Raw genomic sequence first — 25,000 nt, 5'->3', positions numbered from 1 at the left:
TTAATTATAAATACATAAACAACACAAATATATGATTCAAAATAAATTAGGGATACACCAGAATGATCCAGTTGGATATATACACTCACTTGTTGAAATAAGGACACAGTATCAAATATTACCACTAGAGGCCAATGTTTATCTTAGTTTAGTCCCAGAATTGGAGTCCAACATGCTCACCTGATAATGTATACCAAGGGCCTCCATTTTTTTTTCTTGAACAGATGCAGTTAGATACAGCGAGATCTGTCCATGAGTTTCAGAATGAGATGCCATAGTGATTAAGAATGTTTGGGTCCATAGAGAATCTCTGTCCGAATCTCCAAATTAATTAATAACATATCAGTTTACAGAAACGTTTTCACACTTAACAATCCATAGGTCACTATGGTTTAAATTAAACCATTTTTAGCTATTTAATTTTTAGGCCTAGAATAACTGAAATCAGAAGGAAGGAAGACCAGACATAACTGTTTTCGTGCAGTTTCCATTGGCACTACCATAAAATACTAGTATAGTGAGTGAAGCTGACCCGGAATCACACCCGATCACAACTGGATTAAGTTTTCAGTTAGCCTAATGTTAAACCAATGAACATTTAAAATGCTAAAGACTAAATTCAGCATTCATTCAAAAGTATTCTGCTACTATAGAGTGATCCAGCAGCTTTAGTTGTTCCACTGCTCTATTGTTTCATTTTTTTTAACATGGGTTTTATTAACATCTCTATGGATGGTTTGTCCCATTGCCACAAAAAATATGGAATTTGTCTATAACAAATGTTTTTGACATTCAATCCTGAGATCTGCAGCCTAATTTTCTCAAATGAACTTTAAATTAGCCTTATGTCTATGTTATGTTATGTTAGTCTGATGCTGACAGGTGATAGTGCTATTGAATTATAAGTATTCTTTTTTATTTGTTTGTGTGTTTGTTTGTTTGAGAGCCATATCATTTCCCTTGTGGATCAATAATGTATATCTAAGTCTAATGTTCAATCTTGTACATGCATTTGAATGTATTTATAGTAGGCCCTAGTAGTCATAGTTATATCATACATTGTGATATCACCAAGCTTTCTATTAATAAACCATACTGTAATTACTCTGTCACAATACATTTTGGTATAACCATTAGAGTCAATTTGAATGTAATAATAGCATTGGCATGACAACACCTGTCGTAGGTATGCTGTTTGACGTGCCTCTGTCACTCAGTAAAATTTTTTTTTATACATAACGGCAAAAAAAACCAACCAAAACTCAAAGCATTTATGCCTCAACTGTTAATAATTCACAGTGTCACAAGTCCCACCCACTACTCTGCACTTAAGTGCCTTAACTTGTTTAATGAATGAATACATAATTAAACTAATATTATAATGATAAGAAAATGCAGATCTGTCTGGCTCATACAAAATTGTGCAAGACCATTTGTTTAAATAATTCAGGTTATGTCGAATGCGTCATCTTTCATATTGCCTTAATTACGCAGTTCTGTCACTGGTATTTATAAAACTGTGGCGCAGCAAACAAGAAAAACATACAAAACACTATATTCTTTAGATAGGTATATAGTTCTCAAAAATACTTCTTGCTTTTGAATATAATTCTCATGGTGGGTATATTCAAGTAAAATGGTATCCAAACAAAAGCATAAAAGCATAAATAGACAATGTATCATTAGATACTGAGTGGTAATGGGAAACTTTAGAGCAGTCTCATTGGTAAGTCCTATCAGACACACTTTAACACATGCTGTTCAATCATCTGGAGTACAACGGCAAAATGGATATTAGAGTGTGCACCTTTTCTGACCACACTCTGGTGTTAAACTGACCTTAAAGGCTCAAGGCTCCAGAGAGTCACCTTATACTCAGGTGTGACATTACAGCGTGAAAAAAGCATGCTGGGAAAACTCACCAGACCACAGGACATGATGGGCCTCAGAGGGTACAGAGACAGGAGTGACCTAAAATTACAAAAGAAACAAAATAGGAATGAAGACAGGTGAATACACAGACACTTTGAGCTAGAATAAAGCAAGTCCAAGTTCATCTAAGCGGCTGACTGTTTTAAAATATTAAACCATAGAAACACTGTAGAAAATTAAGTAAATGTGTTTTGGTACTTCCTAACCTTCTATGACAAATAAATAATATTAGTGATTATGGTATGCATAACAGCAATTTGTCTAACCCAAACTTAACTGGAGTCATTTTGTGACAAGTTAAAAAAATGTTTGTAAGCTAACTTCTTAGTGACATGCAAATGTTGTTTGCATTTAAATAACAATGTGGATGACAAGTTGGACTGTTTTTGATGGTAATGTCACTTGCACTAATGTTTATTTGTGAGCAATAGATCCATCAAATATTCAGTAGACTTTGACTTAGAAACCACAAACCATATTCAAATAGTGAACAGTGAAGGCCTTAGTATATCTGATAATAAGACTTGTCAGCACAGTGCCTCAAGTCGTGAGCCAGTACTAAACGGCCTTCTATAACTCAAGCCTGGGCCTGTGCACTGTACCTGTAGATGTCTGCCAGGTGACTCAGAGAGGGAGGGGGTAAGAGAGGCCGGTCTAAAGGGAAAACATAGTCATAGAGCGAGGCAGGGAGAGCAACAGGGTGTGCCAAAAGGCCCTCAGCACATTCCTCTGATGCTGCCACACCCTTCGACTGTGCCTCTTTATACCTGGTACTGTTTGTTATTGAAGTATATATGTAAGCAGACACTTCTTGCACGACTTTCTGGTTTCTTTCAAATGTTTTTGATATCTTTACAAATATGCAAACATTGAAGCGTGTGTTCATGCAAATCAGCTATAATGCATCTGTGTGAGAGTGGCAAATTTGCTTGAGATCACAGAGAACCATTATGAAAAACAAAGATAAGAAGAGTATGCCGCTTAATAGTTTTAGTGTTTGACAGTAAGAGAATCTGACTTTGACGCAAGTTTGAATATAGAGGCACACCCTTCACTCCATAGTCCTACACACAGTCATATTAAGTGTTTGGTGATCAGAGGCCACAAAACAAGGAGTGCCGCCAGATAGACACGTCTCAGGACAAAGGGCGGCCCATAAAAGACTTACAGCCAGATTATACTTTTACCTGCACACCTTCTGCTCATGTTACTATCACAAAATGGTTTCAGACAAAGTAAACATACTTTTAGCCTACTTTGTAAGGTGGAAATTCACAGTCACTCAGATCCCATTATACAATGGACATTTAACAATTTAATTGTGTAGGCGATAATGTCAAGTATCAACACTAACCTTTGATAAACTTACTTCACCATTTCGAATCTGTCATAAGTGACATTTCTGAGGTGTTCCACTCCCGCATAATTCCGACCTATAACAGGACAGGTGTAAATAATAATAATAATAATAATAATAATAATAATAATAATAATAATTCTAACAACTTTATCAACAAGGTCACTTTTTTTTAAAACTGAGCCTAGTATTACCATGTAACAGGCATCTCAATTACGCTTAGCTTTAGCCTTCTTTTCACATTGTTAAAGCTACAAAAGCTGCTAACTTTTAAAATACGCCACTGCTATTGAACTTCCAATGATGTTGTCCCAGTGATGGACGGGTTTGGGAGGAGTCACACCGTTGGGAAAGCCCTGCCCTGCTCCTTCCTCATTCAGCGCTGGTCCGTCCTGTTAGCGGCGGTGCAGGAGCGGCACCACCCGCCGAGCGAAACTGTCCCGGGCCTGGCAGACGTCTTGTCCTCGCCGGAGTTTGGTTGTCTTCTTTCGCGGCCGCTGGAAGGGGCTTAAGCTAATTAACGGGAGTCTTGGTGGAGTTACTGTCCGATAAAGGAATGCGAGTCGTGGACGTGAGGAGTCAGCGGAGAAAGACTTTATACAAAGCTTCTGCAACAGTCAGGAGGTAGGCTTTACGACGAAACTGCAGACTGAGACAAGACAGGACACTGACTTCTTTGACAAGCGTTTGACCCATTTTCATGAATAAAGTATTTTGACGTAATAATTATAGCAGTATTTTGCAGTGTTTTAACAGTTCTTTATTAATACTTGCCCTTCATAAAGTTACACACGTTTATTTTTCAACACGTTAACTATTGGCATTTTAAAAACATTAACATCCAGGTAGCTGCCAAAGTCTAATCACTGTTATTATAGGAACAAAGTTCCATGTTGGCTAGCACCAGCCAATTTTATAGCCAATATTTCAGCTTTAACACACTTTTCAGTTTCCGAAGAGAAGTATTTACTAATAAGAAGGAAATGATAATAACAGAAGAAAATGCCACATGGTCAATGTTGTATACCATAGCTATAGCTGTTATTCAAGACTAAATACCAAGGTTAATAACTCTAAAAGGGACAAAAACTTTTACTTGCTCAAGTAAACGACTACTTGGATTGCATTGTGGTGAGCACAGCAGGTCTTTGTTATTTAGGCTAAGCCAAGATTCCTGTAATTGGAAGATTTCAGGTGAGATAATAGACCTTTCCCCAGTGATAGAGCTCTTTGTGTTCAGTTTGAGCTATAGATGTCACCCTATACAACTGAGCCATAGCACTTTTACCACTATCTTCATTTGGTATGAGTCACTACACAGGAATATGACCCAGCATGTGGTTATAATTCCAAGGCAAGAGTTTGTAGTTCAACTACAAACTTAGATCTTGGCATGGACATGGGTTATAACGCAGACGATGTGTCCCATTCAGAACAGATAGTTCAAAGGAGTCTTTGTCAGTCAGAGCCTGTTATTACACAAGTATGAGCGCTGATGCGTTTTGTGAGAGACAAGAGAAAAAGTTCACTTTTATAGTTGAATTTTCCACTCAAGGCAACCACAGACATTTGGAGTCGGAACAGTTGACTGGGGCACCATTTAGACTAGAGGTTTTTCATACTGCACTCCAAAAACATCTAAAACTTAAGGTTCTGGTGGTAGTTCTTTCCTTTAGTAGAGTGAATGACCTTGTGCTGTCTTTCATGTGTTTTTAATACACTATGCTGCTGTGTTGATACACAGACTGACAGTGTGTGTTTTGTTTGTCGTTATCTGTATGTGCCCGTGTTGATCTGTCAAACAGCGCTGAAAGGGCCTGACAGCGGCACCTGATTACAGGCTTGTCCATCCAAACCTGTTTTAAGGCATTCCCGTTTCATTCTATTCACATCAAATTATAACACAAAATAAACCAACCAAGAGGCATGTCCAATGAGTGTTTGTTTAGTGAGGTGTGTGCAGACCTGTTATGTGAATTGAGAGCTGAAGAATTATCCTGAGTACCTGCCTACTGGTGAGTACCAGTAGACTCATATAACTGAGCACACGCCGAACAAAATATTGAGCTTTGAGTAGCTGCCATTGTTTTTCTTGGAGGTGGTTCTCCTGCTGGGGGTCTAGCATTTCAAAGTCTCTTTGTTGGTCATAATCAGGGAATTTACCTCTTTGTTTGGGGAAATAGAAAGGTTCATAATTCTAACAGCCAATAGAGGGGAAAATGAGAGCGATCTTTATCATCATTAACTGTTGTGTGTAGACTTTTTTTGTTTCTATACACAGACATGTGCCAGGTCTACAGGTGAGGACATTTTTTCTCTCTCCTCATCATCTGCTGTTTCCCTTGCAGTGACCCATAGGTCAGTAAAGCCTCTAAGCTCTGTTTTGAGGCACCATATAGGTCACTAACATGGCTCATATTATCAGGGGTCAATCTGCTTCACTGTGTTGACTACTTTACGTTGGGTTTATGTTACATAGAATATTTCAAATTAAAAGGCTGGCTGCTGTTTGTGTACCAGAGCGCTTTTCTTTATGGGGTTAAATCAGACTGCTTTCTCAGCACTATTTAGTTCATACCGTTGAAGCTCCAGGCAAAGTTCCTTTAACATGTACTGCACAGAAAAATTCTAGATGTGGTGTTTTCAGTTAAAGTGACACAACCCTGATCAGGAGCTAGACAAACACAGTATAATAAGAACCAATAAAAAACTTCAGTAGTAAGTAAAGCAGAGGCACTGATTTTAATTTGACATTAGCCTTATACTGTATTGTTTAGTTTTAAACTTAGTGTGTGTGGACGAAGGGAAAAAAAATGTTCAGTGCAGAAACCTGGATACAAGTTATTTAGAGTTCTTAAGACATAGGTTGACTCCAAACCCTTTTTTGCATGTTTTTTTTTTTTACTGTTTCCTTTATGATGCTTATAAGCCGGAACCAAAATGCACAAATGCATAGCACTAAGTAAGGAAGTAAGATGTTAGATGAATCACCAAATTGCAGCAAGTCAGCCTCAGGCTAGCCCAAGCTAGGCTTCAGTGAGTCATACTGGACATAGGGCTGGGTTATAGGACAATAAAATTAAAATCATTTGGTCCCTAACTCCAAATTGAATTTTGTGTGTACTGACAAGTGTGGACTTTACAAGAAGCTTATGGCTTTTGTTACCTTTTATAGGCACTATAGAGATACTTTATGTACATGGATCTAGCCTCAGAAAATCATTTGATTCATGATATGAAATCTTGGGCATAATGCTAACTCAACCTTCAGTATCAGACAGAAACAGTCCACAGAAACATACAAACATTTTTAGTCTCCCACTCAGATCCTAAGTCACAAAGCTTCATTGCTAAGTCTGCTGTCAATCAAGCATAGTTTACAACACGATGTGCCTCACCATGGAGACAATGCCAAATTAACCAGCAATAGCACTAACCAAATTATGCAATGTTTAGAAACAATTTACATACCAGTTTTAAATTTCTGTTACTAAAACTGGATGTCCATTTGTCAAATCATCACAGAGTGACCCATAATTGGTGCAGTAGTCCCATTAATAATAAATTAAGTAGTGTCCAGTTAACTCATGAGGAAACAGGACAACACTAACCTGGGTGGTGAGATACAGTTTCCGTATTCATTGACATTGCAAACACTTTTTCATTTTCAAATAAATAGTGTTAATTTTGTGCCTGACAAAAGATTATGTCTTACAAAAACAAATAATTAAACTGAGAGTAGGCACTGTATCATGACATGGCATGGTTAAAAGACAGGCTTATCTCTAAACTTCCAACACCTAGTGCAACAAATTTGTAGTCTTAGTGAAAGGTACAACAAGACTACTACTACTAATTATTTTTTTCACAAAGGAGCAATGGGAGTTTCTCTTGCTCCTCATTAACAATATATTATACTTCCTCTACAAGTAAACTTTTGCCAGGTGCATATTTAATTGATTAAGAACAGCCCTATAATTTAGCCTTGTTTTATTCTTGTTATAGTCTGTGGTTTGACAGGTAAATTAAGGCATTTCCTGTTAGTCATTGTAGAAAAGTAAATAATAAATCACACAATAACACTTAAAAATGTTCATTACGCAAAATAAATGGAAGTGAAAATATTTACATTTATGTGAAATAAATGCTTGTTAGGAATCACATCTATCAAGTCTCTGGTTCACACAGCAAACCACTGCAATTGGTTGTGCCTAAAATATGAAAATTCAGCATCTGTAAAGTCATGCCAAAACACATCACATATTTTCCAATTACTAGTAGGTTTTTTGGACTGTATCTACTTGCCGACACACCAGTAAGACAAGTTTCCTTAGCAGAGTTATGAGAAAACCTGTCCTTGCACCTCCCCATACCTATCCCATGCACCACCCTTTTATCCCTCATATACCAAGTAGTCAAGTAGTGTTTTGTCTGTGTCTATGTATATGTATATGTATATATATATATATATATATATATATATATATATACACACATACATACATACACACACACACACAATATAGTATATAAATACATTTTTGTATGGGTGAGAAATAATTTTTTTTAATCAATTTCGTTGTAATTGTTAGAAGAAATTGAATATGTAATTCAGAATTAATATGAAAGTACCAAATAAAAATAGACAACTTTGTACATGCAGGATAAAGGGGTGGTATTGGATAGGTAAAGAGAGGTGCAAGGAGAGTTTTTTTTTAGGTTTTAATCTTGTGATTTTGTTGCCCAGGTTGTGATACCGTCACCCATCACTCCAACCATGGCTCATCGGTCCCAGAGTTCATCAGTGGGTGATAACCCTCTAGATCCAAACTTTCTGCCGCCACACTACCGCGAGGAGTACCGCATTGCTATTGATGCTCTCTTAGAAAATGATATTCAGGTTAACTGCAGCTATTTCTCTCATTTATGGTCAAATAACCTCTTATTATTTAGTCATTACTAAAATTCAATGTTTGTTGTCATGCCAGGGCTATTTGGAGTTTCTTCAGACCACAGATGTCCCCAGTTTCTTGGCACAACCAGAAATTCAACACATCAAGGGCACAAGCCAAGGCCCAAGCCACAGCACCAGTGTGACTGACTTATCACTCACATATCACGACAAAGGATTTGAAGCTGATGGATCCTCAGACACCTATTGGCCTATGCAGTCAGATTTGGCAGCCCCTGGACTGGATCTGGGCTGGCCTCTCCCTCAACATAGTTTTATTGGGCCAACAGAAGTCACCACTCTGGTCAACCCTTCAGACCCTGATATGCCAAGCATCAAGGAACAAGCTCGAAGACTTATCAAAAATGCTCACCAAGTATGTCCAATGTACCAATATTCACAGGATTTTTGACTCAATGTTTTGTGTAAAACTGACAATTATTTACAATGAATGTGAATATAAATTATCCAATAAGTATGTTTCTCACAGCAGGTGTAGTGTGGATAAAGCTGCTCTCTACAAATTAGACAACAGAGGTTATTGATAATTGTCTATAGCCATATAGACAATTATATAGCAATTTAATAGCTAAACCTATAAAGTGTTTTTTATCTGTTTATGTCACATTAACTATCATTCTAACTTTCATAAATCTAGACACATACTTTAGGCCTGGTAATGTTGCTTCACTGCTCCTTTGTCATGGTGTCAATCTATTAATTAATTGTGATCATACATCTGTCAATAAAATTTAATGTGAAATTGTAACATCCCTTCATTAGACACTATTATCTCATTTCAGGTATATTTATACAGGGAAATTAATTAATTTGTATTATTCATTTAAGTGTTTTTCTCCTTTTCTTTCTTTCCTTTTCTCTAGGTTATTGCAGTTGTGATGGACATGTTTACAGACATTGATATATTTAGTGACCTTTTAGATGCAGCAGCTAGACATGTTCCTGTTTACATTCTCCTTGATGAGCAGGATGCCTCACATTTTGTCTCTATGGTTAATAATTGCAAAGTAAACTTGGAATTCATTCCTGTAAGTTTTTATATAATCTTGACTTATACATTTTATTTTCAGTACTAAACTTTTGTCTGTTATTTGTTTTAACAGATGATGCGAGTCAGGACTGTTGCAGGGATAACATACTATTCCCGTACTGGAAAAACCTTTAAAGGACAGGTGAAAGACCGCTTTTTACTTGTGGATTGCCGAGCTGTACTTTGTGGTAACTACAGGTAAGTACACTTATTCTTGCAACTTACAGTGCAGCAAAAATGTTAATTATTGTTGTTTTCTGTCAATTTTAGTTTCATGTGGTCCTATGAGAAGATCCATCGCAGTATCGCCCACCTCTTTCTTGGCGAACTTGTAACAACATTTGATGAAGAGTTTCGTATCCTGTTTGCTCAGTCAGAACCATTGGTGGTGGACCCATCATCAGATTCACTTATGTTATCTGACTGTAGCAGCACTGGCAACTTCTTAAGCCACCAATTTGGATTAAAAAGGACTCAGTCTTTAAGAAACCCCATAGGTTTCCGCAGACAGCCTGAGCTGCCCCCTGCATTTCCCTACGGAGACACTGATCGTAACCTTGCAATCCCCTTCCGGAGAAATGATCCCTTTCGTCACACTGTTGAACCTGGTTCAGGAATAACAATAGGGAAATATTCCCAGCAACAATTTCGCCTGCAGCAGTCCTTTTTGGAGCAAGGAAGGTCCATTGTATCCAGGCAGTTGGAGATGGGAACCAGTGTTTTTAAGAGGCACAGTTATGCAGAGGGAACGCAAGAAAACTACACATCCTCCAGACAATTTATGAAACACAGAGTTATGAACAATTTGGATGAGACAGACTTTCACAGGTTGCTCCTCTTTACCTGTCTTATTTTAAATGAATGTTCAAATTATTACATAGTATATCATTATTTTACTAATACTACAATCTGTGTCTTACAGGGAGCAGACCATTTCAAGCCAATTCTACAGTGATGGTCCTGGGCCTGGTTCTGGCCAAGGACACTATGACAGACTTAGAGGCAGGCCTCCACAGCTAGCTATTGACCAACACTCAGAGTCAAGCTTACGCTCTGATTTGGAGCTCCAACCAGGGAATTACAACCAGGACTATTTTTCATCAGAGGATCTTGGAGGCCCTGATGGGCACAATGCACCTCCTTTGGCTGGGAGATATGAAGGAAGTTCATCCAATAAGAGACCAACTATAGGCCATGCATATGCTTGTCAGAGCTCACCAACACATTTACACCAACCTGACAAGAAACAGTATCTAAAACAATCTGATCAGGACAAAGACCAAGACCCAGATGCTAAGCAAGGCATGAGGAGTTGGAGAATTCATTCATACCTGAGCACATATGAGGATGGTGGAGAAGAAGGAATAAACCAGCCAATGGGTCCTGATGCTTTTGAAGATGTTCCACCATCTCAACAGCCCATGACAATTGAGACCTCTGGTTCTCGCTTTGGATTTAAAGAACCACTTAGTGTTCCCATCAAGCCAGAAATTCCAAGACCACGTTTTGGAAAGCCTATTTTACCCGATAGCACAAAAGACACTGTCAAAACAACTAAGGATTTACTTCCTTCTGTGAGTGAACTGAAGCCATATGTCTTTGAACGAGAAATAGAGCGAGGATCAACAAAAGAAATGGGAGTGGATATTGACGTAAAAGAGGCTCCAGAGCTTTTGTTGTCAAAGCATGAATCTTTTCGTTCTCGTATTAACCCACTTCTTCAACGGAGCTCCCGTCTGCGCTCCTCACTTATATTTTCATCTTCAAAAGCAGAGATGCATGCTGGAAGTCTTGGTCTTAAGCCTGCAACAGAGCAGGATGAAGAATTGGACACAATTCGGACCTCCTCAATAGTAGCCCAAATTTTAGAAAAGAGAAGAAATCGTGAGCCTTTTGAGTGGAGAAAGAAACCGGATGAGAAAGTAACAGATACAGAGACAGAAAGTAAGGATAAACAATTAAACAGCAATGAAACAGCACAAGAAAATCCAGTACAAATGACACACGAAAAAACAAAAGATGAGCCTCATCAACCTGTAGAAGAGGCAGAAATGAGATCGACCATAGAAACTGAAACTACCATTGATGACCTTAAACCACAGCATACATCACTTTTGAATATGAATGACCCAGCCAGTCGGCTTCAATACTTCAATGATTTGGCTGCCAAGAGAAAAGCTTCAAAAATGGATACTGACTCGTCATTAAAAATCCCAGAGCCAGCCGAAAAAAAGCCAGACATTGTGGAAAAACCTGTCCATTCTACCACAACATTAAAGACCCCCATTCCTTCTGTCCCATCTGCAGAAGCTGAACCAAAGAAGCTTGACATATCTTCAAGAATTGCGGAGTTGACACGTAGATCTTCATTTAGCTCATCAAAACCTCCAATAATCTCCGTCAAGCCACCAACTTACCAAAAGCACACAGATACATCTCAAGCACCCAAAGAAGACAGTGCCTCCGAGGGTCAAAAGAAAGATATTTTTAAATCACTAAAACCTCTTCCTTCACCCAAAATCTTTAAGAGGGATCCATTGAAACTCAAAGGACTGAATCCTCGTCGTATCTCAGCTGGTGATGAGATACTGACAACCGACGCTACAGATGCAGAGAAAAGTGAACTAAAAAAGATACGCTCTCATAGTTCTTCAACTCTCACCCGTGATGAATCTAAGGATGGACTCAAAAAAGTTATGGGATCCAATACTTCAATTAATACTCTAGGGGAAGGAAAGAGTGAAGGCAAACCACTTGATTTCCTTAAAAAGCAGACTCAGAGGCTTAAGGGGATTTTAGGACCCAAAGATAAAGACAGAAAATTGTCTGTAGATGACAAAACCATGGCTACAGTACCAGAAATATCAGACCCAGGGAAAAAGTTGAACAAAGACTTGACTTCTTCTAATAATGCTGCTGCTACAACAATTGCTACAACTACTGAAAGGACCACAAGTATTAATAAGTCTAATACTGGTCCTTCAGGGGCCTCTAGATACCAGGCACCTGGGAGCTCAGTGCTTTCCAGCAGCAACCTACGTGATGACACAAAAGTAATTTTAGAGCAGATTTCAGCAAACAGCCAAAAGAATCGTCAGGAGCGGGGAGAAGAATCTGGAGGAGACAGCGACAGTGCTGAGAAAGGGCTGGAAAAACAGGGCTCCCTCAGACGAAATCGTTTTTTGAGACCACAGAGCAACAACCAGGAGCGGGAAGGCTTGCTGAAGCGAATAGAAAGCTTGAGGAAAGAGAAGAAGGTCTACAGCCGCTTTGAGGTAGTCTATCACAGCAAAGAGGATGTTTGCAATGTTGAAGGGAAAGATATATAATAAAATAGATTATTATATAATATGTAGTAAAAATCTTTTCAGTGAAGACTGATGAGATTGTTTCTTAATATGTACATAGAAAACAATTCAGAACAGGATGTGATACAGTGGGGCTGAGTACACACTAGGCATCTTTGTAACACTGGTTCGCAATGTATGAATTTAGGAGGTTAGATGCAGGAATTTTATATTAGCCCTACATTTTTCTTTTCTTTTTTTTTACCTATATATAAGGTATAGATATATTCAAGAAAGAATAACTAAAATGAGATGTTTCAATCTGTATGAAAACAATGAGATAATAAATGTTTGTAGTACATTTGATGCTTATTATTTCCATGCACTTTTTACAATGCCTTTAGATATCTTGTGTAATGAACAAAGAAATTATGTAATTATAATTCAAAGAAGTAAATCGGTACATGAACATTACCATCTCACTGTTGAATTCACAAATATTCCTGTTGTTCTATTAACAGATGGGGAATAACCTGGGATAACGAAAGATGGAAGAACGACCTCTTTTTGGGAAGTATTTATGCAAGATGATCAAAATGACCCATTGCCCATTTGTGCCAACGACAATCTCTAAAGTACCTCTGTGGCTTGGCAGCCACTCCTGGATATTTATAAAAGTACACTTGAATAGACTGCTCTTTAAAAAAAACAGTCAGTTAGAATGTGCCTGTTTGTACATTTATCTGTTATGGCAAACAAATGGTTAAAACAATGCATGGCATTTGACTAAATGGGTAAATCAAACACTGTGCCATCAGACCAGACGCACAATGGCAAAAAACATCTAGAATAGCAAAAAAAGGTTGATTAGAGGATTACACAGACTACATCTAGTAACGCTAGCAACATATATAAATGAAGGTCAAAATGTGGATGTATAACCAGTGGAATATATTTGACTAAAATCAGGTGAGAGTAAGGAGTTGGTGATTTATAAATTAAGATTGTAGGCCTATCAGGATAAGCATTACTGTTATATATAAATATGTAAATAAAGCAGCAATAGATGTTTTTTCATGACTGAAAATGTACCATCTTTCTCTTTATAATACTTACATGCTAAAAATTGCTCAGTAAAAAAGTGTACACTTTTTAGTCCCACAGAGTAATGCATTAATTTGTTGCTTCAGTTTTTATGATGATGCTGCCGTTTGTTTTATATATTGTAGCTGTTAGCTTTGTTAGAAAAGATATGAGTGGCGATTGAATTGCTGAGGGAAAATGTGTTTATTTAAGATTGCACCATCTTTTAAAAACATCTTAAGGGAAAGTATTATTATGAAAGGAACATAATTCCCAAGATGCCATCAAAGTGCCTTACCTTCTTTGTACCTCAGTGAGTGTTTTTTTTTTTTAAATAATGTTCTAAGTGTTACTCTGTATGGAGAAATTTTTATTAAAAACTAGTCAACAGAATGTTTTGTGTCTGAGTACACAACACGTTTCATGTCTAAGTGCTTTATTTTATTTTTTTTGATTTAAACAATGAAATTACATAGCATTTGATTTACATATTTAAATACTATTTTTTGCAAAATTAAGTACATAACATGTAATAAAGTTGTTCCAATGCCACAACAAATACAAATTCATGAACAAACTAATATTCTAATAAAAACTTTGGTTTTGTTCATAAACTGGGTTCACAGCCCTACTCTTCTTGTACTACAACAGATTGAGGGTCTTGTTTCTCCTGCTTCCATTTTTCTATCTCTTCTTCCAGTGAGTTTACCTGGGTTGCCTTCAGTTTTTCTAAAATTATAAAAACAATACAATAACATTTGATATAGCAATATTCTGTGGATGTAATAAATTAGGTACACTGGTACTTACCAGCATTTGACAGTTGACTTTTTGTATTCTCAGCATTTTCAATTTCAGCTGGAATTCTGTCTGGCATCTGTTTGAAGAAAATTGCAAAGTATATAGTTATATATTTAAAAAAAACAAATATACAATTTAAATAGTAGCCATATTATAATTAAGTATTGAACACAAACAAAAACAGAATACAGGTTCTTTTTCTGCTCAATCAACTGGTACAGATGGTTTTCAAATTTCATTCTGTAAAAAAAGAGATAGCTTTTTAAAAACTAAGGGCAAATACACATATGTACATAGTTAAATTGTTGTACCGTAGCTTCCGATGCTTCAACTTGATAGCCTGAATTTCACATTTGTATTGCTCTGACAGATCTTCAGTTGACTTATTATGCTTCAATTGTCTGCAAATGTTAATAAAATGTATACCTTAAAAAACTTTAAATCACAAACACAACTGCTTACTGCCCCCTGCTGGACAACAAGGTAAAGCACAAGATAGTTGGGAGCTGACCTGGCAAAGTCCTGCTCCGACTCTTCACACAGATACTGCAGCTTCTGGCACAGTTCTGCAGGAAACAGTTATGGTAAACACATATTTTTTCTACATTTACATATATTTGTTGAATGATGAAAACAGTGCAAAAATTAATAAAAAAAAAATACACACCTTCTTTTTCTTTATGAATCACCTCCAGTTGAAGAGACTCTGCTTGCACTGCAGCAATGATACAATCAAAATCCATATAAAACATATCCTAACACATCTCTATCTAATGTGATTTATTGTTATTATGGAAGCACTTAAGCTGCGCATTTGATATTAACGTTGAAGAATTGTCCTTACCTGTTTCAAATTCCTTCTGCAGAGATTCTTTGATAGCTTGGATCTCTTGGATTTCCTCTCCTAAGGCGCTCTTATCTTAACACAGTGCAACATAGTTAAACCTCAATAGTGTGACAGACAGCATGCCAATTCATAATCACATTGGGCCTCATTTATGAAACATTCTTTGTTCTTAAGGCCTTCTTACAAACATCTTTGGCATCCCCCCATGTTTCCACCATGAATCTGATTAACACTTGTACCGACCATTCCAGCTTTGACCATGGCTTTGTGTTACATCAATAAAACTCATCCTTACCTGTTACTACAATTCAGACGTATTAGATCGTGATGAATAGCATAATATGATGTATGATCATTAGCTCACTCTAAACCAGAGCAGCAGCACTCTGTTTGAGCCATTCTGAATCATTAAATGTATAACGAGGAACAGAGAAAGTGCTTTAAACTCACGTGTTAGTGGTGTAACTATTAAATGCTGCCTGCTATACACTTTTACAAACAGTGAGGTGTTGAGCTCTCAGAATAAGTAGATCACCTTTTATATTTAACTCAAAATGTAATAAAACAGTATATCATGATAAAATTAAAATATTGAGCCTTTATTTGGCATATTACCCACCCCTTTGGAATTACATTCACCAATGTATTGATCATGTACATGTCCTAAGTAGAAGCGACATTCATGTTGATCCCAGTCAGATTCTACATGTACAAACAATTTTTACTTTTTTGTGCACTAAATACCTCAACAAATTGTACAACTCGAACCATTAAACTGAATTATCTCAATTAAGCAATCACACACCGGCCAACTTTCCAGTTTTCTTAACAACACAAATCATTTGTATTGGATAACAGTTCTGGCATATAAGAAATAAGTAACATTAACAAACTTAAATCAGAATGGCTCCTATGGAGTGTTGCTTTTCTCCATAAGAGAGAGATTATAATCATCTCTCATAACTCTCCATTCATCATGATCTGATACTCCCGGAGGAGTAACAGGTAAGGATATACCTCACTGACGATGCTCAACTTCCGCCATTGCACCTACTTTCAATTATACACACACGAGTCTAAATCAGGGTTCGGTTGTTTAGTTTAACACTAATGTTTTCACATGAAGTACAAAACAGAACATCTCAAGTATCACTGCAGTATATTTAATGTTGTACAGATGATTAATTAATAATGCCATTAATTAACAGACAGCCGAGCAACGAGCCTTGTGTATTTGCATATGCGTCTCTCATTGGCTGAGTATTTAGCCAAAAAAAACATCTATCTATTTCGAATTTGGTAAATACCACGAAAAGTACAATATGCAGACTTGATCTGTTACTCGCCACATTAAAAGTAGCTCTGTTTAACTTTACTTCTTGCTTTTCTTGAACTAAAAATGAAACGCGCTAGCTCCTCTCGCTCCCATAGGCTAGTTCTGAGCAAAAGCGGAAGTTACAGAGAGCCACTGTTCGTCAAGATGTTACTGTTCAGTGTACTATGTCATATGTAATAAATAACTTCAACACAACATACTATATGCTGTACAACATAAGAACGACTATACATTAAATGTTTTGTCTGAATGGTGTTTGCTGACGCCTACAACTGTTTTTCCAACATAAAATATAAACAAATAAAGTGGAAGACCTGACAGATCCGGTCCAAGCCATAGACAGAGAAACTGATGCATTTAACTCAGTACTAGTGTCCCACGCTTAGAACCTTGATTAATGTCTCAGATTGTAGAAGATTATAAAATGTATAACAATAAATACAACTTAATCTAATCTGTTTCAATTTACCAGGACGTCTGGCCCTCCCCTCTTCATGAAAACCCCCTTTAAATGTTGAAATAAACATTACCTTGTTGAAGCCTCTTCAGTTTCGCCAACAGTTGCTCAACTGGAGGCTCAGCACTTCCAATTCCTGGTCAAATACAGCAAATGCCTATCTGCATCTAATATTTAACATTTAACATCTAACGTTATGTAGTAAGTCAATTTGCTAATTAAGCAGTAATAGCTGTAGTCACTAACCTTTTGCGCTAGATATAAGAACATGTGCAATGTTTAACCCTGTTTAGAAATGACACTGTTAACATTTGATTCAACAATTAACGTTTTACTAGTAGCCACAAGTAGCATAAGCGCTCACTTTAGCCAAGTTAGCTTTTAGCTTAGCTGATATATTTATTGTAACTGCTGAGTATTAATTTCTGACCTGCCATTTTTGCAGTTGTTCGGCCAAGTGTGTTGAAGCAACTGCTTTTCTTCAATTCCGTTCAGGTTTTATAAATTAATGGCGACAGAGACACTTTTCAGGGCGGAGGCCCATGGGCAGCTTTGGCGCCAAACACTGAGGCGCGTGAGCTGAGCCGACTCGAGGTATTTTGAAAGATCCATGGGCTGAGCTTATAGAAGTTGACTTTATTTTAAATAGACTACAATAATACATTCATGCCCTGGTAATAGCCTATATATCTTTTATGGGGGTAGGCCACACACTGACGTAACATCTTCTGACATCCTTAGATGAGAAGATGGGTCTAAAACACCGGTATTTCATGATCTTCTTGGTTTTAATGAAAAGCAGTCAGTGGTACAGAGGAGAACAGCCCCAAAGCAACAGTGCAAAAATACAATGCAAACAATACTTGCTCTATACACATCAAATCACTACAGCTTTATGATAGGCTTCACATTAGTAAAATGCCAAGACAGGTTAGAAAGGGTTGCCAAACAACTGACTGTTGCTGTGAAAAGAAAACCTGTACACTGTGCATTTGAAGCACATGCAGAGTGGGACCATGCAGGGCAAATACAAAGAAAGAAGTTTAAAAAGTGACTTGGATTCAAGATCATGTAGTCTAGATTTTTACATCTCACTTTAATTTGATTTATAAGCAACCTGGTGATGTGTGCCCACTGTCCACCAGTAACAATATATAGCCAACAATATTATAGCCAAATATTACCTGTATTGAACTTTGGATGCAACCCTGCTACAAACTTTAAAATGAACAATTCCTTCACTGTATCAAAACACAATCAAAAGTTAGTCAAGTTTACTAATACCAGTGCCCATTTCACATTGGGAGGGGGAATAAATACAGCACACAAATTTCAGATACTGACCAGACTAAAAGAAAGTTGATTAAATAATAATAATACAAATAAAAACTAAATAAAACATATTTCTACATCCTTAGGAAATAAACAGTGATCTTAATTGTAAATGCTGTACAGTACACCTAATATAGTTATTATTAATGTACCAGTGTTTTAAGAGTGGCAGAGTGCATTTTCCCATGAAGCAAAAGATCACAAGAATTGCTTCTACATGCTTTTCAGCAGCCAGAAGGAAATGGCATTACACTAACAACTATATACAGCAAAGTTACCTGGCAGACAGGAGAATAAACAGTTGTGTTCTCAGTGCTGCCAAGCAGATAGTTTGTCACACAAGTAAGCTAAAACCCAGTGTATCTAACATGAAACTCCTTCGTGTTATTTCTTCAGTAAATGTGGGAGTAAATGAGAACTGAAAGACTGGCGAACAAAATACAGTCTTGTATGTTAGTAAAAGATAAAAGGGTCAGTGAAGTATTCATACTTGCAAGAAGCATGTTATCAGTTGCTCTTTACAACTTGTTTCATTTCTTTAAAACCAGTGTGACAAAAAAGAACAAGCAATGAGTAGATGGGTTATGACAAAGGACATGCATTTCTCAAGCCCTCTTCTTTCTTCAAGGTACCACTTATTCACGAGAACGTCCCACAATAGCTAGGATGTAGAGGAAAATGTTGACAATGTCAGTGTAGAGATTGAGAGCAGCAAAAATGTATTCCTCAGGGCTTAATGCAAGCTTCTTGTTTCCCAGTAGCAACTGAGTGTCCACAGCCAAAAACTAACAAACGTAAACAAAATGTAGATTAGTAGAATAGGTACAGTTATGAACAATCTTACATTCTGAAAATACAGTGGTAACTTACGCAAGTGAAGAGCAGAGCCCCCAGAGAGGCATAGACAATGTGCAAGATCTTGTGACGAATGAAGATACAGAGGATAGCAAAAAGCATCAGGACTATCAGGCACACAAACAGCACACCCCGGCAGGAAGTGAAGTCATACTTGCTCTGAATTAAGAGAACAAGAAGATTTTTAAGTTTTAGACAATAAAAAGCATGGATTGGAAAGATAATGAAAAAAGACTGACCTGTAGGGAGAAGAGAACGACAGTGAAGCAGACCACAGCCGTGATCCCCACTGCAATGATCACCGTCTCTGTGTCATAAAAGCTAGCAATCATTCCCACCATATAGGAGAGGCTCAAGGTCAGGATAGACTATAGAATACAGAAAAAAATTATTAGAAAAGTAAAAAATATTATATTAAACTAAACCAAGATCATCTTTATTTTTACCAGTGCAACCAGATTCCAAGGGTGTTTGCGGCGGAAGTCACCACAGCAACTCAGGACGATTAAAGCCACAAAGAAAACTGCATAGGATACATAGTATGTCCATGGATTACTTCGTACAAAGTACTTGGCATCATCGACAAAAGTGAACACAGCAACAAAAGAGAATGTGACCAGCAGCTGTACGGTGAGTACCATGAAGACCTGATACAAACAGAAGACTTTGTTATTACTGGGAAACTTTGACTCAAAATACTTGTACAGTCTCTATATATACACCTTTCTGATGAAGGCTTGTCGAACTGTCTTATCTTCAAACCCAGAATTGGTGAATTCATCATTGTCGTAGTAAGATGGTGGTCCATCACCATAGCCTGGGCTACCCATAGCTGAAAAAAATTCATAATTTTTGTTTATTTTATTTACATAGATAAAGCCATGGTTTACTTTATGTTTGGGTTAAACAATGAGACAGTATCATATATTTTTGCACCACAAAGTTACTTACCGTTGGGATCTGCAGGAAAACCCGGCTGTGCCGGTCCTTGCTGATACGGCCCCTGAGGGTATGGTCCCTGGGGGTACGGCATCTGAGGATAAGGCATCTGTGGGTAGGGACCAGGGGCAAAGCCAGGAGCACCCTGAGCAAACCCTGGCTGTCCGAAACCAGGTGCTGGAGGGTACGGACCTGGGGCTTGGTTGTAGTTTGGAGGGGGCATACCAAAGCCTGGTTGAGGAGGTGGACCATAGACATTGTTATGGAGTGGGTTGGTCTCACCCATTACTGGGTATCCACTCTTGTCCTGGGACATGATGTGAAGGGATATTTATTTAGCAGCAGCGTCAATCTATAAAGAAAGAAAAAGAAAACACATCAAATCAACATCACAACAATTACATTGGATTATGCAAAGACAATCTGTGCTCAGTAAACAGTATTGTATTGACTTAGTATTAAACTATACTATTTTTCTATCTATAACATGAGTAGATTATTTTACATTTTTTGTAAACTACAATGAACTGAGAGATCTGAGAGAACTGAGAGCAATATACCAAATGCCCTATATATAAAGCTCTACCTGTAAGTAAAAAAATGACTTCTCAATAATCCTCAGAAATATTGTTCACAAGACTTCTCCAAATTATCTAACTGAAAAAAGATGCCAATGTGAAACAGTAATGACTATGGATGTACAGTAACTGAGGCTGATTAATTTCCCAATGCTGAGAGAGAATAGTCATTGAATTGCACAGTTCAACTTCATTATAGGAACTTATTGTCCCCAAGTATAGATATCAAACACAGGCTTGCAGTTATTCACACTCTTGTAACACTGTCATTATAAAACACTGCTTCTCTTTCCTGTTTCGTCTGATAACAATCTGTGTTTTCATGTGACACTCTACTAGCATGGTCTGTAAGGTTAAAGTGTGATGACAGAGTTGTTAAACCAGGGTGAAAAAATGCATAGCACACTCGGTTGGCCGATGTCCAAATACTTTTTTATTAACAAAATAACGTTTCGGCAAAAAAAGTCTTCATCAGATATTTTTCTTGTCTTGGACCACAGCAACCAGAGTTGTTAGCCAAACCAACCAAGTGAGACTGATAGACCAATAGATAACCAAGCAGTACAATCTAGCAGTTTTTTAGCAATCATGAGAAGAAAAAAGTGACATTTGTTTTTGAGTTTGATGCAGAGCTATCCATGCATTAACTTTTAAAATCCTCTTAGGACAGTGGGCCTGGTCCTGTGGATAAAGTCAGTGGCTGTCTCTGCTTCTGCTGATAGTCATCACTCAGAGGGGAATTAGGTTAACGTCAGGGATTCAGGGGACAGTCAGAGCTATGCTAACACAATTAGATCAGCACAATGCCTTGGAAAACCCATGTACAACATAAGGCATGCATGGCTGAAAAATACCAGGAAAAACACTGACCACAGCTATTCAAGTTTGTATGTGGCACCATAACACAAGCACAGTGGGGGTTGGATTCAAATGCGCTGGCTCACAAACCTACAGTTGTTCCGGTACAAAATTTTCCATTCATTTTTCACATAGACATTACAAAAATTTCTAATATTAAGGTACAAAGACGGCTAGTTATGTGGTAACTAATGTCCCTACATGTTTTAAGTCTAAAAAAAAATAAGAATTTGCTAAATATTATAATGACCATTTATAAAGTTTCTGATACATTTTTTTCTTGTGCTATTACGTTACCATTTCACTGATTATCTGATTAATTTTTTCCCCCAAAGTCTAAGGGAAAAAATGTATTAACTTCCATTACTGATAAGATCCATAGCAGTCTTGGATAGTTTGGATTCTGGAAAAGATAAAATATTACTACTATGCTACTTTTTATAACCTCTTAAAAGCTCAAAAGCTAGCATAATTTTATACTGTTTTGTGTTTTAGTTTATCAGTTTTAGTTCAGTAATAAAAGTTTGGCTCTCATGCTGCAGCCCAACACAGAGCGGTATCTGCCAAACTGATGCTAGTCATTGTGCTGCGCTATGCCAACACCACATACAACTAACTGAACAAGTTTGTCTAGAAAACCAACAAGAATTAGTTAAAACAAATAGAACTAGTAGAGAACAGAGACCAAGGCCTTCTTTATTATCCACTTCCATGTATTCCTTCTGCTTCTCCATGGAGATATCATTGCTTTGCCTGTAATATTTCACAGCTAGAGAATGTATTTAATCACAGTTTTTTTTATTGCTGCTAGACCACCTGAATTCTGCCTCTCCCAAGATCTGACTCGTAAGATGGCCTATGGCACCACCACAGCCGTTTTTGCATTGCCAAGAATGTTCCACATGGCATCAGCTTAAACTCGACAGAAACAAGTAGGTGGCATAATCTCCACCAGAAATGTTACGTTTGCCTTTAAGTGTAAAATGTTCTTAAATTGTTCTAAGTTTGTAGGAAATAGTAAATATATAGCATAATTTATAAAACATTACTTAAATATTAGGCTATAATTATTAGACTATTGTTGTCAGGCTTGTGGTGTGTTCATGCCATAGACTGTATATAGAAAAGAAGTCTATATATAAACAGTCTATGGTTCATGCAAACAACTGTCCATAATTAAACGCCAATAATAGATCGAATATTGACATTCAACTAGAGCAACATGGTAAAATGAACTATTTATTAATATTGGCTCGTTTTTATTGACTTACGAGATAAGCATGGTGGTCAGAATATCTAGTAATGGCTTCAAATGAATCCGTGTGATCCTGTTATGTAGCTGTAACAAAACAAAGCCGTGAAGCCCGCAGTTTTCCATTGAGCTCCGCGGATAGGCTCACATCCAGCTAGGCCCCAGCAGCAGCGGCAGAAATGCGCCACTGTCAGCTCTTACATCAACCCTCTGCGAAAATCAATTGGTTTATCACCTGACTCGTTCCTAATAAAAACATGGCCTAGCTAACTTATCTCAGTAATAACATTAAGAAAAACATGTTGTTGTAACTTGTATGTGTCGCCATGGTGAATATAACGGCTCGGTTATTTATTTAGGACGAAGACCCCACGCCGCGCCCCCCCAGACTCCGTCATTACTCGTTTATAACAACATCCCATTTATTTTCATCAAGAGCCAACACACTTTATACTGTGTGTCTTAAATTAGATGTGTATTATGTGAGACTTTCTCTAAACAGGGTGAGATAGCGGGGGTTTGGCAGTGCGTTTACATGCCCACCACCATTGCTAACCAAAGCACCAAAGCGTCATTTATAAATACAATCTATGGCTCAATCCGAGACAATTGCATCTAGTGTTTACAACAACATCACAATCGTTAACACCTACCTTTATTCCCCTCGTTACAGGCTCTTTAGAAGCAAAAATATTGTGTCTGAATAACAGAAACGCTCACAAAAACTACCCGTCGCTGTGTCGTCGCGTCTTCGGTCTGTGCTGACGACACACACGCGCTGTCACATGACCAGAGCTTCACCGATGTCATAAAATATCCCTCACCACAATGACGCAGTGTTTTACACTAAAGAATATTGTACACTCATATTTCACTGCGGGTTATGTCGAGTTATATGTGGAGTCGAAATCTGCACATAATACATTCATTTAAATATTTAAACAAATACACAATATGAATTACTACATTTCTGACGACATTTAGATCATTTAATTCACATTCATTTAAAGAAGACCGTCTGATAAGTACGGTATGGTGATGTCTTTACACTTCGAACATAACATACAGGCTTAGTTACATTTAATCATTTAAGTTTCATTTCCAAAACAAACCAGGCCACTTCCACTTTAATTTCCAGAAAATTCCAGAATAGGAAGCGAAAGTAACCTGGTGGCAGGTTACATAAAACAGTGTCCAGTGGTGTGCAATTTACAAATAATATTTGACATACACTTCTTCTCTCTGACAGGAATGTTTTGCAATAAACTTTTTAAAACTCACCAATATATTTTAAATCAATAAACCCAAACCAATAGAAGGTTAGGTCACATTAGCTATGGGTTATAGGAGCGTCTTCTAAGTAAATTGTTCAGATCAGTCCTGTTTATAGTACCATATGCCTGAGAGTAGCTTCCTAGTTTAGCTCGTGGGTCTCCTGCTGCCGCGACATTACAGTTATTCTGAAATACTTTCTTGCTGAAACGAGGAGGGGGTTGGGTGTCACGAACTTGGGAGCGCTGATTCTGTAAAAAAAAAAAAAAAAAAAAAAAAAAAAAAATATATATATATATATATATATATATATATATATATATATATATATATATATATATAAGTACGGTATGGTGATATATATATATATATATATATACACATATATATACATATATAATTTTACGTAATTCTAATATTTAAATAATTATCATGAACTGACCAGAGGGGCTGATGTGATGCATAGTCCAGAAGACAACACAGAGTCTTCTTTACGGACCAGTGGGTTGTTTTGCGTTTGGTTTATGTTTGAAGAGAAAGATCTGTTTTGGTTCAAAGGAGCTGAGCGCCCTCGATGAATGGTTTGATCCATGGTCTTGAAAACAAATGATCCATACAGAGCACAACGAAAAGATGGCACTGAGTGCATCACAGAAACACATAAGCATTTGGCATGTATGTTTCTGAGTGACCTACTGTGTTTGTATTGGTGTCCTCTGCTGGTAATGTCACTCCATTACTGGTAGATCCCGGTATAGTCCGATTTGCCAATGAGTAGTAACGAGGAGGACCCGCTGGACTTTGGACATAAC

At 37.3% G+C, this 25,000-nt stretch overlaps 3 protein-coding genes and 2 non-coding genes across 8 annotated transcripts; 2 read left to right on the top strand and 3 right to left on the bottom strand.

Moving 5' to 3' along the window:
- The first annotated feature begins 3,684 nt into the window (after window positions 1-3,684).
- On the top strand, window positions 3,685-14,054 carry fam83hb (family with sequence similarity 83 member Hb). 2 transcript variants are annotated; one of them, XM_055162301.1, is made up of 8 exons: window positions 3,685-3,913; window positions 8,037-8,189; window positions 8,278-8,616; window positions 9,125-9,289; window positions 9,365-9,489; window positions 9,562-10,119; window positions 10,214-12,566; window positions 13,100-14,054. In XM_055162301.1, exons 2-8 carry the CDS (start codon window positions 8,067-8,069, stop codon window positions 13,118-13,120), a joined length of 3,684 nt encoding a protein of 1,227 aa, XP_055018276.1. In that variant the 5' UTR covers window positions 3,685-3,913; window positions 8,037-8,066; the 3' UTR covers window positions 13,121-14,054. The 2 variants fall into 2 exon arrangements, with proteins under 2 accessions (XP_055018276.1, XP_055018275.1); XM_055162300.1 differs by lacking the exon at window positions 13,100-14,054 and having other exon boundaries at window positions 10,214-13,084.
- A 157-nt stretch (window positions 14,055-14,211) lies between these two features.
- si:ch211-199g17.9 (uncharacterized protein LOC108180085 homolog) lies at window positions 14,212-17,725 on the bottom strand. 3 transcript variants are annotated; one of them, XM_055162303.1, is made up of 10 exons: window positions 17,533-17,725; window positions 17,349-17,387; window positions 17,176-17,238; window positions 15,307-15,381; window positions 15,130-15,177; window positions 14,974-15,028; window positions 14,774-14,863; window positions 14,639-14,702; window positions 14,472-14,538; window positions 14,212-14,390 (listed from the first exon to the last, which is right to left on the bottom strand). In XM_055162303.1, the coding sequence occupies exons 1-10, from the start codon at window positions 17,537-17,539 to the stop codon at window positions 14,290-14,292; spliced, it is 609 nt and encodes a 202-aa protein (XP_055018278.1). In that variant the 5' UTR covers window positions 17,540-17,725; the 3' UTR covers window positions 14,212-14,289. The 3 variants fall into 3 exon arrangements, with proteins under 3 accessions (XP_055018278.1, XP_055018280.1, XP_055018279.1); XM_055162305.1 differs by having other exon boundaries at window positions 14,652-14,702; XM_055162304.1 differs by having other exon boundaries at window positions 15,494-17,725.
- Window positions 15,582-15,714, top strand: LOC129411458 (U8 small nucleolar RNA). Its single transcript, XR_008633302.1, has one exon. It is a non-coding gene; the product is annotated as a U8 small nucleolar RNA (small nucleolar RNA).
- Window positions 16,207-16,337, bottom strand: LOC129411457 (U8 small nucleolar RNA). The gene has a single exon (XR_008633301.1). It is a non-coding gene; the product is annotated as a U8 small nucleolar RNA (small nucleolar RNA).
- Window positions 17,726-18,172: 447 nt separating the features above from the next.
- grinaa (glutamate receptor, ionotropic, N-methyl D-aspartate-associated protein 1a (glutamate binding)) lies at window positions 18,173-23,731 on the bottom strand. The gene is made up of 7 exons (XM_020932501.2): window positions 23,570-23,731; window positions 20,241-20,580; window positions 20,012-20,121; window positions 19,736-19,936; window positions 19,529-19,657; window positions 19,305-19,448; window positions 18,173-19,219 (listed from the first exon to the last, which is right to left on the bottom strand). The coding sequence occupies exons 2-7, from the start codon at window positions 20,542-20,544 to the stop codon at window positions 19,070-19,072; spliced, it is 1,038 nt and encodes a 345-aa protein (XP_020788160.1). The 5' UTR covers window positions 20,545-20,580; window positions 23,570-23,731; the 3' UTR covers window positions 18,173-19,069.
- Window positions 23,732-25,000: the final 1,269 nt, after the last annotated feature.

This window comes from Boleophthalmus pectinirostris, unplaced genomic scaffold (genome assembly GCF_026225935.1).
Source record: "Boleophthalmus pectinirostris isolate CB_2022bp ecotype Guang Dong unplaced genomic scaffold, ASM2622593v1 HiC_scaffold_480, whole genome shotgun sequence".
NCBI lineage: Eukaryota > Metazoa > Chordata > Actinopteri > Gobiiformes > Gobiidae > Boleophthalmus > Boleophthalmus pectinirostris.
The sequence above is the reverse complement of the archived record's forward strand: the minus strand, read 5'-3'. Positions and strand labels throughout refer to the sequence as shown.

Bases quoted from the DNA above. Each gene is read 5' to 3' on its own strand.
- fam83hb (XM_055162300.1), top strand. From the start codon at position 8,067: ATGGCTCATCGGTCCCAGAGTTCATCAGTGGGTGATAACCCTCTAGAT. The intron at 8,617-9,124 runs GTATGTCCAATG...CCTTTTCTCTAG, and splicing joins TTATCAAAAATGCTCACCAA to GTTATTGCAGTTGTGATGGA. The intron at 9,490-9,561 runs GTAAGTACACTT...TGTCAATTTTAG, and splicing joins GTACTTTGTGGTAACTACAG to TTTCATGTGGTCCTATGAGA.
- si:ch211-199g17.9 (XM_055162303.1), bottom strand. The intron at 17,239-17,348 runs GTTAGTGACTAC...GTATTTGACCAG, and splicing joins TCTTATATCTAGCGCAAAAG to GAATTGGAAGTGCTGAGCCT. The intron at 14,391-14,471 runs GTAAGTACCAGT...TTATAATTTTAG, and splicing joins AAGTCAACTGTCAAATGCTG to AAAAACTGAAGGCAACCCAG.
- grinaa (XM_020932501.2), bottom strand. From the start codon at position 20,544: ATGTCCCAGGACAAGAGTGGATACCCAGTAATGGGTGAGACCAACCCA. The intron at 19,658-19,735 runs GTAAAAATAAAG...TGTATTCTATAG, and splicing joins CTTGGAATCTGGTTGCACTG to TCTATCCTGACCTTGAGCCT. The intron at 19,220-19,304 runs GTAAGTTACCAC...TACGTTTGTTAG, and splicing joins GGGCTCTGCTCTTCACTTGC to TTTTTGGCTGTGGACACTCA.